The sequence below is a fragment of the Lethenteron reissneri genome, chromosome 2, assembly GCF_015708825.2.
Source record: "Lethenteron reissneri isolate LAM-NWPU_2019-01 chromosome 2, ASM1570882v1, whole genome shotgun sequence".
In the NCBI taxonomy this organism is placed as follows: Eukaryota; Metazoa; Chordata; class Hyperoartia; order Petromyzontiformes; family Petromyzontidae; genus Lethenteron; species Lethenteron reissneri.
Window position 1 is genome coordinate 9,791,852 of NC_083780.1, and position 14,346 is coordinate 9,806,197.

The 14,346-nt window shown below is 50.2% G+C and overlaps 1 protein-coding gene across 1 annotated transcript in view; it reads right to left on the reverse strand.

The window, feature by feature from the left end:
• The window catches only part of LOC133343123 (calcium-transporting ATPase type 2C member 1-like), a 60,215-nt gene extending 46,996 nt beyond the window's left edge, over positions 1–13,219 (reverse strand). The window contains 1 exon segment of the mRNA XM_061552628.1: positions 12,888–13,219. Within this exon segment, the coding sequence (XP_061408612.1) occupies positions 12,888–12,989 (102 nt within the window). The 5' untranslated portion in view covers positions 12,990–13,219.
• Between the last annotated feature and the right edge of the window lie 1,127 nt (positions 13,220–14,346).

Genomic DNA, 14,346 nt, shown 5'->3' on the forward strand with positions numbered 1-14,346 from the left:
AAAATATTAAATAAATGTGGATATCTACATAAAATGATATTATAAACACACTATCCGTAAAATACAGCACCATATTTTAACACTAAAGCAGTCACTGACTCGCAACAACTTGCAATCATAAGTGACAGAGTTAATTTCGGGTAAAATCAATGAAAATGGGGTATGCCGATAGCATAAAATGAGATGTGATAGAGCAAATCTGAGATCAGATTTGAAATCGGCACCTGAAATTAGTCTAAAACAGCTGCAAAAGTCCAGGCCAGAAAAAATGTTTTTTTTTTTTTGACCAGTGTTATCTGTCTACAGGTCGTAACAAAAAAACGGGCGCTAACGCATTCGTCAATAACGATTTGGGCTTTAAAAAAATACTCTTAAGGCTTTTTCGGTAAAGTCACGTAGGTAAAAAATAAAAATAAAATTAATAGAAGCAATAATAGAAATAAAATAAATAAAATAATAAAATAACAAAATATATGTAGAATTGGCGACGTTTCGGGCAATGGGCCTCCTTTATCGCACATAGCGGCCAGAGAGATGGGGTGGCTCTTGAGAGTTGGAGGCTGGACTTGCTAAGACCAATTCTGATGAGGAACGTGGCGAATGTTTCCCGAGGAACGGCGTCTTTGTGTCGGCCCAAAGGGACCTTCTAGAACCTAGACCCCGACAGCGCCACTTGGCGACTCACGTTTCATCTCCTGGTCAAGGGGTCAAGGAGACGATGACTACACAGCCCGTGAGACGTGTGGTTAATGCGTGCGACCCAAACGGATTCTACCCACAACGCCTGTCACGTGGGGTGGCACGTGCCCCCCCCCCCCCCCCCCGCAATGATCTGATCGAAATCCCTAATTTCGATCGGATCATTGGGGTTTATTAGTAATACATCGGCATTTTGCGACCCCCATTGCCACTGTGTAGCATATTATGACGTGCCAGGGACTCTATGAGATGATAGGACAATAGTCCATAATTGGCGATAAGTAACGGCAAAGCGATTATAAGTGACTCACGGAATTGTGCGCAGTTGCGTATACAGTCCACACGACTTCCCTGAAGGCATTCACCTTCAGCGAGCGCGATGCCGATCACACAACGCGGTTCGAATTCGACCCTCGATCGATGGCTGCGCCATCGCCGCACACGCGTCGAATAATAAAGCAAGGGACAAGTCCTGACTCACTAACAACTCCTCTATCATTTCTCATTGCTGGAGGGGTTGCCGCCCCCCACTACCTGAAAATCCATTGCAGTGTCACCCGGGAGTGACCAGGCCAAGCTGTCACCAAGTTCACACCCCCTGACCAAGCTGTGGAACGTGGCCACGTGTGTGTGCTTCGGGCACTGTCCATGTCTTTGAAGTGACGGCTGGAAACTCGCCCTCTGTTCCTTTTGGCCAAGGGCTTAAAATGACTTTTACACTTACTTTAACATTTTATCTACAAAATTACACCTTGCCATATTTACAACATGTTACCCTATTTGTATTTTAGTATTTTAAGATTGTATATTACGGCTAGTTTTACATTTTATATTGTTAACTTATTCAAAATTTTACATACTTTAGCCCCTGAGTATTAGTTAGAGTTTGTAATTTTAGTATAGTTAGACTGTATACCACTTATTTAAGTTTTAAGATTCCTACATGTTGAATGTATGCACCTTCCTGCCATAGTAAATTCCTTGTCTGTGCAAACTTTCATGGCGAATAAACCCTTTCTGATTCTGATTCTGAGTACCGCTGCTTTTAGCTTTGCTTTGCTTTTTTTACTTTTACCAGGTAAGGTCCCACTGAGCTATACGGTTCATTTTCAGAAGCGACCTGGCTCTCACAAATGACAGCGCAACGAAAGTGGCTTATCCACGTGGACATGTCTAGCAGCCACATGCTCCAAACGCGTGGCGTTGATTCTGAACGTGGAGGGGGAAAAAAGCGGAGGACCCGAAGAAAAATCCATGCGACCACGTGGAGAGAGACACGCAAACTACAAATATACAGCAGCAGCAGGCGCTGAGAGGGTCGGGATCGAACCCACAACCTCCTGTACACCAGGCGAGGTAGTTAACATCTCCTAGCCAACGTGATGATGATGAGAGAGAGACACGCAAACTCCAAATACACAGCAAGCGTCGTCAGGGTCGGGATCGAACCCACAACCTCCTCCGTACCAGGCGAGGTAGTTAACATCTCCTAGCCACCGTGATGATGAGAGAGAGAGAGACACGCAAACTCGAAATATAAAGCAGCAGGCGTCGTCAGGGTCGGGATCGAACCCACAACCTCCTGTACACCAGGCGAGGTAGTTAACATCTCCTAGCCAACGTGATGATGATGAGAGAGAGACACGCAAACTCCAAATACACAGCAAGCGTCGTCAGGGTCGGGATCGAACCCACATCCTCCTCCGTACCAGGCGAGGTAGTTAACATCTCCTAGCCACCGTGATGATGATGAGAGAGAGAGAGACACGCAAACTCAAAATACACAGCAAGCGTCGTCAGGGTCGGGATCGAACCCACAATCTCCTGCGTACCAGGCGAGGTAGTTAACATCTCCTAGCCACCGTGATGATGAGAGAGAGAGAGACACGCAAACTCGAAATATAAAGCAGCAGGCGTCGTCAGGGTCGGGATCGAACCCACAACCTCCTGTACACCAGGCGAGGTAGTTAACATCTCCTAGCCAACGTGATGATGATGAAAGAGAGAGAGACACGCAAACTCAAAATACACAGCAAGCGTCGTCAGGGTCGGGATCGAACCCACAATCTCCTGCGTACCAGGCGAGGTAGTTAACATCTCCTAGCCACCGTGATGATGATGAAAGAGAAAGAGACACGCAAACTCCAAATACACAGCAAGCGTCGTCAGGGTCGGGATCGAACCCACAATCTCCTGCGTACCAGGCGAGGTAGTTAACATCTCCTAGCCACCGTGATGATGATGAAAGAGAGAGAGAAACGCAAACTCCAAATACACAGCAAGCGTCGTCAGGGTCGGGATCGAACCCACAATCTCCTGCGTACCAGGCGAGGTAGTTAACATCTCCTAGCCAACGTGATGATGATGAGAGAGAGACACGCAAACTCCAAATACACAGCAAGCGTCGTCAGGGTCGGGATCGAACCCACAACCTCCTCCGTACCAGGCGAGGTAGTTAACATCTCCTAGCCAACGTGATGATGATGAGAGAGACACGCAAACTCCAAATACACAGCAAGCGTCGTCAGGGTCGGGATCGAACCCACAACCTCCTCCGTACCAGGCGAGGTAGTTAACATCTCCTAGCCACCGTGATGATGATGAGAGAGAGAGAGAGACACGCAAACTCCAAATACACAGCAAGCGTCGTCAGGGTCGGGATCGAACCCACAATCTCCTGCGTACCAGGCGAGGTAGTTAACACTGTCTTTAAAGGCACTTGTGTTTCATGCATAATTGGATCTCGCCGGAAGGGTTCATTTTTGCAGGAGTACAGAGCGCTTTGTGATCTCACGTTGTCAGGGCGCTGCTGTATGTAAACACAAATTGTTCTCTCTGTGTTGTGTTTGCCTCTGCAACTTGCAGACCCTCCCATACTGGGCATCTGTAACAAAAAAAAGGCTTCATAGCTCATCGGATTCCTCCCTCCGATCTAAATAAAGATTCTGCTAAATTATTGTTGTTATCTCGCAACAAGAAGTCGACAGCCTACTTTGGCATTTGCAGAGAGCGAACAGCAAAAATCACGAAACATTTTTTTCTGGCGGGTGGAGGAGTAGGGACAGGAGGGTGGTGTTAGGTTTCATCCACATCCACCCACACACACATCCATACCCACACACACACATCCACCCAGCCACACACATCCACATCCACCCAGCCACACACATCCACACACACACATCCATACCCACCCACCCCACCACACATTCACCCACCCACACACATCCATACACACCCACCCCACACACATCCACCCACCCACACACATCCACCCACCCACACAACAACAACCGTCATTCACCACTAAGTGGCGGTGACGTCACCACGACGCTTGTGCCAGGCCGTGTGCACCTTGAGGCCACGTGAAGTGTCGAACGCCCGCTGGCAGGAGGTCACGGGGCAGACCCAGGTGCCACGGGTCGACTGACTGAGATGACCGAGATGACTGGCTGATGCACCACCTGTGCCCCCTATTGTGCCAAATTGCTGTGCTTTAGCCACCCGGCGCTCCGCTCGTTATTGTGAGCGTCTTTGGGAGTTGTGTGGGTGGAGTGTCTGATGGTACAAAATACCCAGGCAGGTGCTTAGTTTTGGTGGGGCTGATGGTAAGGCCCCATCTCTTAGTGGCACGCTCCAGTCTCAACAGTAGCGTCTCCAACTCATCCTCTGAATGAGCAGCTATTACCAAATCATCGGCATACAAAAGGTGGTTGACCAATAGGGAGCCATCCCTTGATCGCACCCGGGCATCGATCAGCCTCCCATTATATCTGTACCAAATGGAAATTCCCCCGGTACAGCTATTGAAGGCTTCACGAACTACGTGGTCAAAATATATGTTAAATAATGTGGGAGCCAGAGGACATCCCTGTCGCACCCCAAGGTGTACAGAGAATGGCTCTGACTCCCGGCCACGTAGTTTTACCCGGGCCCGCTCACCATCATGAAGATCCTTAATGTTCGTGAGCAGAGGGTCAGGGACTCCGAAAGCACGAAGAACAACCCAGAGCCCAGGCCTACTGATGGTATCATAGACCTTGAACAGGTCAATAAAGCAGAGATGTAGGTCTTGTTGGAATTCCCTACACGTCTGCTGTAGCAGACGGACATAAAAAATATAGCACACACACATCCACCCACACACATCAACATCCACCCACCCAGCCACACACATTCACCCAGCCACACACACACATCCACCCAGCCACACACATCAACATCCACCCACCCAGCCACACACATTCACCCAGCCACACACACATCCACCCAGCCACACACATCCACACGCACCCCACACACATCCACACCCACCCCACACACATCAACATCCACACGCACCCCACACACATCCACACGCACCCCACACACATCAACACCCACTCCACACACATCCACCCACCCACCCACACACATCCACCCAGCCACACACATCCACACCCACCCCACACATCAACATCCCCACCCCACACACATCCACACCCATCCCACACACATCAAAATCCACACCCACCCCACACACATCAACATCCACCCAGCCACCCGCACGTCACGACGAGCTTGATGAAGCAAGACCCGCGCGCACCGCAACGCAACACCGTCCGGATGTTCCAGTTTTTCCGGACTCCACATCGCGACCGAGCAAACAAGACGACGTTCCCGTCCTAGGACGCCTGCTACCTGACCCACGGCAGCTCGGGCACCGGCGGATTTAGTTTTAAGTCGAAAAAGCGGCGGCGGCGGGGATGGGGGCTAGAGTAATGGGAGGGAGGTAAAGACAAAGGTAAAGGTCCCCCGTGAAGCCTTCACAGACTGTCGGGGCAAGTGCTGTTAGCGAGCACCTATGAAAGCCGGCACGGCACACGAGAGGGTGGGTGGCTAACACCAGCGCCCGACCGCCTTTGTCTCGCCAGTGGCGATGTTTACGTGCCGCGCCAGGTACTCATTTAAGGCTGAGTCGACCTAGGGGCGTCCCAAGACCGGTTCAGATAATCGTCACTGTGGTATTGGCCGTGAGCGCGAATGCAGCGCTAACCGCAAGCACGTGACCACACACAGACAGGACACGTGAAGGCAGACGACCCATAACTCAAAGTGGGGATCTAATTATCTTCGCGCGTGACGTCGCAGATACAGCAGTGGTCGTGTTTTTAAATCGTGTGCGGGGTGGGGGGATCAATACAACCCAACCCATACTGTGGATTGTGCGATAAACCCACGTGGAAGGATTCAGCGCTCCTTCGATGGAGGAGGAGGAGCCGGCAAAAACAACAACACCAACTCCCCCGTCTCTTCTTATCTTCTTGGTTCTTTCGGTAAAGTCACGTAGAAGGGAAGTAATAAAATAATAAAAAATAAAACATAATAAAATAATTCTCACGACGTTTCGGCTACAACGCAAGCAGCCGTCTTCAGGTGAAGAACGAGACACTGCCAAGCTTGGAGCTTATATATAAGCTGGGTTGGAGGTGGAAGAAGAGCGCCTTAACAAAAGAATGTGCATATCAAGAGGAATTTAGCATATTCATAGGAAATGCGTAGGAGGTGGGCGGGGGGGTTTCAAAGTCATATTATGCCACTGCATTATGCAGGATCAGCAGCACCAAAGGGAGGGGGCAGGGGGTAGCATTAACAAAGGGAGGGAATGTTAATAGTATGCACAGGGGTGAGGAGGCTTGGGGTTAGATCGCGTAAATATATAAATGTGTCGTTAAACCCGCCACCACCCGACACAGCCAACTAGTAAGGGGTTTGTCACGTAAACAGAACGTGGCCAATTCGTTACGAGTACAGCAACACCGGTGTGTTGGAGAGTCAAGGCCACGACATTTACAATCCCTCTGCTATATATTCTTTGGGTTTTTCAATAAAGTCACGTCAGTATAAAATAAAATAATTAAAATCACGACGTTTCTGGCGCAACACAAGCGTCCGTCATCAGGTTGGGACAACCACAGCAAGAACCAATTGCTGAAGTGGGAAAAAGGGCTGCTTGTAACAATAGGCTATATAGGTAAGAGAGGGGGGAGGAGCAAGGGAGGAGAGATAGAGAGGGGGATGTGGGGTAGGGAGAGTGGGGAGCTGCAAGACGATAACAAGTATAACCCGTAAAAACAAAGTTTTTCACTATAAATCCTTTATATGCGTGGCGACTAGAGTCATCTCGTCCTCTGGCTTGAGATGGCTGCCACCTATGGGTCAGATGATTGCATTGCACCATTAAGCAATTGGTAATTAAATATAATATTTTTGTCCTAAAAAGTGTAACATTTTGGAAACATTTTTTCACGCACATGAATTGTCACGCACAACGAGTCTGTGTGGAAAATGTCAGCTCGATTGGATCACGGGAAGTGGGTTAAAACACGACCGAAAGATTTGCACGGTCCTAAGCAAGCAAGCGAACTTAATATAAAGGATTTAAAAATGCCGGGGCTGGGAAGTGAGCAGGGCTGGGGGTAGGAGGCTGAAGAAACTGGAGATGCGAATATGAAGGCAAACTATAAAGTAGTTAAGGTTTTACCTGGTTAATAACATCCTTCCAATGATTGCTCAATTTGTATCAATCTTCTCGGTTGAAGTTAGGTCTATGGTTATATATCTGGATGGCTTCATGAACGAACCTTTGATCGTAGCCTGAAGGCTTTCAGAGCACCTTGGTATTGGGAAAAACAATATTACGAGAGCCCACAGCGTTATAGCAATGGTCAGCCATGGCGGAGGTATTCGTCCTGCCGTTTTTCAGATCTGACTTGTGCTCGCGAACATGGTCCGAGATATGTCGTTTCAAGTAGAGAGGTTAAAATAAAATAACAAAAAACTACGATGTTTCGATCGCAACACAAGAGGTCGTCATCAGGACGACCGCTTTAAGTCAAAATCCCTCTGCTGCCTGCTGCGAGCCCTCTCGTCGCACCCAAGGGGCAAGAGGGGTAGAGGAAGGGTGCTCTAGACCAGGGGTCGGGAACCTTTTCGACTGGGAGAGCCATAAAAGCCAAATATTTCTAAATATATTTCATTGAGAGCCATATAGTATTTTTAACGTATAATAAATGAAATATGTCTTACTTTTAATGCGACTTCTGGTGCTGCGTGGTTTTGCTGATGGCCTTGTAGTCTGGTTCATACGTGGTGAGGTTGAGCTTCGTGCAGGCGTGACCCGTGAAATTTATCTTCAAAACTAATTTCTGTTTACTTTAAAATGACACAGTATTATTAAACAATATCACAAGTATTTTAAAATCAGTTCCAAACTGATTTTTTTATTTTTTTATTATTATTATTTTTTTCAACTCAAAATTGTCTGGGAGCCATATGCCGTCACTGGAAGAGCCATATATGGCTCGCGAGCCATAGGTTCCCGACCGCTGCTCTAGAGGCACGAGTGAGGAGCAACGGGACCCCCGAATTCTGGAGAGAGTTAAGAAAAAAACCCGACGGGGGGAACCGAATAAGAGCTCGAGTTCGAATCGTAGTAAACATTGCAGGGAGCACGAATGTCGCCCCTTCGCGAAGCCACCGGCGCACCGATCTCTCGGGATTTAGCACGTGGAGTTTCTGTCCTCAGCCCCCCACCCTCAGCCCCCCACCCTCAGCCCCCCCACCTTCAGCCCTCCCCCACCCTCAGCCCCCCCCACCCTCAGCCCCCCACCCTCAGCCCCCCCACCCTCAGCCCCCCCCCACCCTCAGCCCCCACCCTCAGCCCCCCACCCTCAGCCCCCCACCCTCAACCCTCCCCCCACCCTCAGCCCCCCCACCCTCATCCCCCCCACCCTCAGCCCCCCCCACCCTCAGCCCCCCACCCTCAGCCTCCCCCCCCACACTCAGCCCCCCGTGACCGGCGCTTTGTACCGGGCTCGAGTTGAGTCGCAATAAAACACAATAAAACTAAATCCGATTAAATTTGTGAGTGGTTTTTTTTTAAGTAAACATACTCAGACGAGTGATGGACGCACTCTAATATCTGTCTTGCCTGCATCTCCCTTATCTCTCACTTCCCCGCCACGTCTCTGTCTGAGCGGCATCTCTCTTCTCTTTGCTTGGCTACGTCTCTGTATCTTTTCTCAATCTCTTCTGCCATCTCTCCGTGGGTTTATACATTTGAAAGTGAGGTGGGGGTGGGGGTGCACGGGTGGAGGGGAGGGGCACCCACCCAGCACCCACCCAATGGTAGTTTCTGAATTCGGGCTCCAGAGGGCTCATAATCCCCACTGGCTGACACCGGTTTTGAATTTTGACTTAAAATTTTCGTGAATGCAGGAATTCATATTCTTTAGTTATTTCGGTAAAGTCACGTAGATAGAAAAATAGTAATAAAATAAAGTTAATAAAAATAATAATAGTAAAAAAAACCCCACGACGTTTCGATCGGGTTAGTTTATCATCAGGAAAAGGGGGGTTAGCCTCTAAAGGCAAACTGTTTATAAAGGTAGACTTGAAGCTTTCGTGACTGCAAGGAATCATATTCTTAGGTGTTTTCGGTAAAGTCACGTAGGTAAAAACATCAAAATTAATAAAAAAATAATAAAATAAAAATAAAGATCACGACGTTTCGGAGACTTGTGTTGCCTCCGAAACGTCGTGATCTTTATTTTTATTTTATTATTTTTATTAATTTTGATGTTTTTACCTACGTGACTTTACCGAAAACACCTAAGAATATGTTTATAAAGGTTCAGAGATGGACGTAGCCTAAGCAAGGCCGCCCTCTGCGTGTCCCTCTCTCTCTGAATTGCTGGTGGGGAGCGGTGGTGTAGTGGTTAGCTGCGCTGCGCTACGAACTCGCTCACGGCCAACATCCGAACCGGTCCTGGGCATCACCTAGGTCAACTCAGCCTCAAATGAGTACCTGATGCTGCGTGTAAATTTAATCGCCACTGGGGATACAAAGGCGGCCGAGCGTGGTGCCGGCCACCCACACCCCCCGCCTCGTGTACCGTTCCGGCCTTCACAGGTGCTGCTCGCTAACAGCACTTGCCCCAACAGTCTGTTGAAGCTATACGAGGGGGGGTGGGGTCTTTGTCTTTGTTCGACGATCCCTAACTTCTTGCTCTGATATTACATTGGCACTGGGTTTGTTTTGATGTTTTTGTTTTTACGTTTGTTAGTTGTTGCGATATTCTCTGCACTCGTTCTGCGTGATATTGAATTTTGTTGTCTTTGTTGTTGTTGGCGCTGCTGCTGCTGATACACGCGCGGCACCACGGATCTTGCTTTGCAAAGAGTAATAAACAAAAAATATGCCGGTACACTGGTGACACGGGCAGACGACATCGGTGTAAGGAATCAAAATCAACTCAGAAGCACTTTGCCCAAAAATCAACTCAGAAGCTCTGTCCAAAAAGTCTGTCCAAGCCCACACGGGGAATCTCTGTCTCTGTGTCTACGTGTGTCTGTGTGTCTCGCTCCGCATTCTCTCAATAAGTGTCTGCGTGCTTATGTGTGTATGTCCGTGTGTCTCATTGTCGTATGTCTATCTGTGCGTAACTGTGTACCTCTCACTATCGTTCTCTAAGAGTGCATCTGTCTGAGTGCGTGCGTGTGTGTTGTGTTGTGTCTCGGTGTGTCTCTATGGCGTGTGTGTGTGAGCATGTCTATGTGTCTATGTGTGACTGTGTTATCCATCATTCTCTAAGAGTGCACCTGTCTCTCTGTGCGTGCGTGTGTGTTGTGTCTCGGTGTGTCTCTATGGCGTGTGTGTGTGAGCATGTCTATGTGTCTATGTGTGACTGTGTTATCCATCATTCTCTAAGAGTGCACCTGTCTCTGTGTGCGTGCGTGTGTGTTGTGTCTCGATGTGTCTCTATGGCGTGTGTGTGTGAGCATGTCTATGTGTTTATGTGTGACTGTTTTATTCCTTAATTTTCTAAGAGTGCACCTGTCTGTGCGTGCGTGTGTGTTGTGTCTCGGTGTGTCTCTATGGTGTGTGTGTGTGTGAGCATGTCTATGTGTCTATGTGTGACTGTGTCATCCATCATTCTCTAAGAGTGCACCTGTCTCTGTGTGCGTGTGTGTTGTGTCTCAGTGTGTCTCTATGGCGTCTGTGTGAGCCTGGTTATGTGTCTATGTGTGACTGTGTTATCCATCATTCTCTAAGAGTGCACCTGTCTCTGTGTGCGTGCGTGTGTGTTGTGTCTCGGTGTGTCCCTATGGTGCGTGTGTGTGTGTGAGCATGGCTATGTGTCTATGTGTGACTGTGTTATCCATCATTCTCTAAGAGTGCATCTGTGTCTGTGTGCGTGCGTGTTGTGTTGTGTCTCGGTGTGTCTCTATGGTGTGTGTGTGTGAGCATGTCTATGTGTCTATGTGTGACTGTGTTATCCATCATTCTCTAAGAGTGCACCTGTCTCTGTGTGCGTGCGCTGCTTTATGAATCATCGCCCACACAGGTGACGGAAGCTCCCTGTTCGTAAGTGTACAGAGTGGGGAGCGGTGGCGCAGTGGTTAGCGCACTGCAATACGAACCCGGTGACTCGAGTTCGATTCTGGCTCACGGCCAACATCGGTGACGAGCATTTGACCTGACACTGGGTCCTCCCCTATGTCCACTCGGCCTTAAATGAGGACTCGGGGATACAAAGGCGGCCGGGAGTGGTTATTGACCACCCAGCTTACTCGGTGGGCTGTGCCGGCCTTGACGGTGTTGACCCTGAGCGGGAATCGAACTCGGGTGGCCGGGTTCATAGCGCACTACCGCTCAGACACACAGACACACACACAGAGACACACACACACACGCTCCACGCCTCATCCGTGTGTGTGTGTCAATGTGTGAGCGTCGTAATCGCCCTGCGCTCCGCTCGTTGTTATGAGCGTCGCTCCTCCGCCCTCCGTTGTTGCTGGAGGGCGACTGCCTCCGACTGCCCAGTAGCAGCAGCAGCAGGGTCCTCTACAGAGGCCGGGTCTTGACACCGCTGGTATCAATCATCGGCAAGTGCACTCAGCTTCACTTCCTCCTGTACCGCATCAGCTCCATCTACTCCCTAGCCCACGACGTGTTCTTTAAGCCCACCTCTGACCGGTCGAACAAAAGCTGCTTTGGGGCATGCGGTGGCTGGGCACGCGTGTTACGCGACCCAGCCAAATGCAAGCCTCACCTGCCGGAGGAGCTCACCGATGGGACCGTGTCCAGATCTTTCAAGGGTTATGTTTACCACGCACAATACAGCCTGGTTAAACTCGGGATGGATCGTAGGCATACACACACGAAGACAAGAATCATCCGGAAAACTTTAACAGACTTTGTGGGCAAAGTGCTGTTAACGAGCACCTATGAAGGCCGGCACGGCACACGAGGGGGTGGGTGGCCAGCACCACGCACGACCGCCTTTGTCTCCCCAGTGGCGATGTTTACACATCGCACCAGGTACACATTTGAGACTTAGTCGACCTAGGGGAGACCCAGGACCGGTTCAGATAATCGTCACTGTTGGTGGCCGTGAACGTGAATCGAACTCGGGTCGCCGGGTTCGTAGCGCAGCGCTAACCGACACACGGACAGAGACATACTCACACACACACAGACACACACACAGACACACACAGACACACACACAGACACACACAAACAGACACACACACAGACACACACACACAGACACACACACAGACACACACACACAGACACACACACACAGACACAGACACACACACAGACACACACACTGAGACACACACACACAGCCACTCACACAGACACACACACACAAACACACAGACACACACACAGACACACACACAAGCCACACACAGACACACACACAGACACACAGACACACACACACACACAGACACACACACACAGACTCACACACAGACACACACAGACACACACACAGACACACACACAGACACGCACACAAGCCACACACAGACACACACACAGAGACACAGACACACACACAAGCCACACACAGACACACACACAGACACACACACAAGCCACACACAGACACACACACAGACACACAGAGACACAGACACACACACACAGACACAGCCACACACAGACACACACACAGACACACACACACACAGCCACACACACAAGCCACACACACACAAGCCACACACACACAGCCACACACAGACACACACACAAACACACACACAGCCACACACACAGACACACAGACACACACACAGACACACACACAAACACACACACAGCCACACACACACTCACTCACCGCGTCTTCGCTGCCCACCCGCGTGTACTCGCGCCTCGCTCCGGGCCACACGCGACCCAAGCGTCTCGCGACTGTCGCCAGCAACTTGTCGAGAGGAGCCATCGCGGGCAGATCGATTGATCGATCGATCGATCGAGAGAAGCGTGTTCAGAGGAGGGCTGGAGGTGGATTTGATGAAGCAGGTTGAGGAGGAAAGAGAGAAGGAGGTGGAGGTGGTGGTGGTGCAAGAGGTAAAGGAGGAGGAGGAGGGTCGGAGTAGGAGGAGGAGGAAAGTTAACGAGTTAGGAGGCGTTGTAGAAGCAGCAGATATTGGGTGGATGAGAGGAGAGTTACGGCGGTAGTGGAGGAAGTGGGGGGGGGGGAGGTTACTGAAGGTGGTGGAGATTAAAGACGTACGAGGAGGAGGAGGAGGGGGGAGGAGGAGGTCTCGGGGGGGGGGAGGCGGTGACGAGGAGGAGAAGGAGTGGAAGTGAGAGCAGAGGGTGGCTCACGTTGTCACGTCACTTCGCTGCACTCAAAAGTGCAACACGCGCACGCACACCCACACTGACACACACCCACACTGACACACACACACAGAGAGGAAGCCCCACACACACACACGGAACACACCGGTTCAGCTAAGCCACCCACGTGCGGCATAGCAAAGACAAAGATCCCCCCCCCCGCCCGTATAAGCCGAAGAGGCTGTTGGGGCAAGTGCTGCTTTACGTGCACCTCGCTTTTGTCTCTGCCCAGTCCTGGTGTTTTCACACTGAGTTGACCTAAGGGAGGCCCAGGACCGGTTCATATATTCGTCACTGACATTGGCCGTGAGCAGGGCTCGAACTGGTGTCTCCGAGTTCCATTCAAACCACTGCGCCACACACACACACACCTATACACACATACACACACACCTATACACACATACACAACACATACACACATACATACGTACACACACACGTACACACACCTATACACACACACCTATACACACACACCTATACACACACACCTATACACACGTAGACACGGACACACAAAGACAAAGATCCCCCGTATAGCCTGAACAGACTGTAGGGGCAAGTGCTGTTAGCGAGCACCTATGAAGGTCAGAACGGTACACGAGGGGGTGGGTGGCCAGCACCACGCCCGACCGCCTTTGTCTCCCTAGTGGCGATGTTTACACACCGCACCAGGTACTCATTTAAGGCTGAGTCGACCTAGGGGAGGCCCAGGACCGGTTCAGATAATCGTCACTGGTGTTAGCCGTGAGCGGGAATCGAACCCGGGTCGCCAGGTTCATAGCGCAGCGCGCTAACCGCTACACCACCGCTCCCCACATACGGACACACACACCTATACACACGTACACACACACACCTAGACACGTACACACACACACCTATACACACACCTATACACACGTACACACGCACACCTAGACACGTACACACACACACACCTATACACA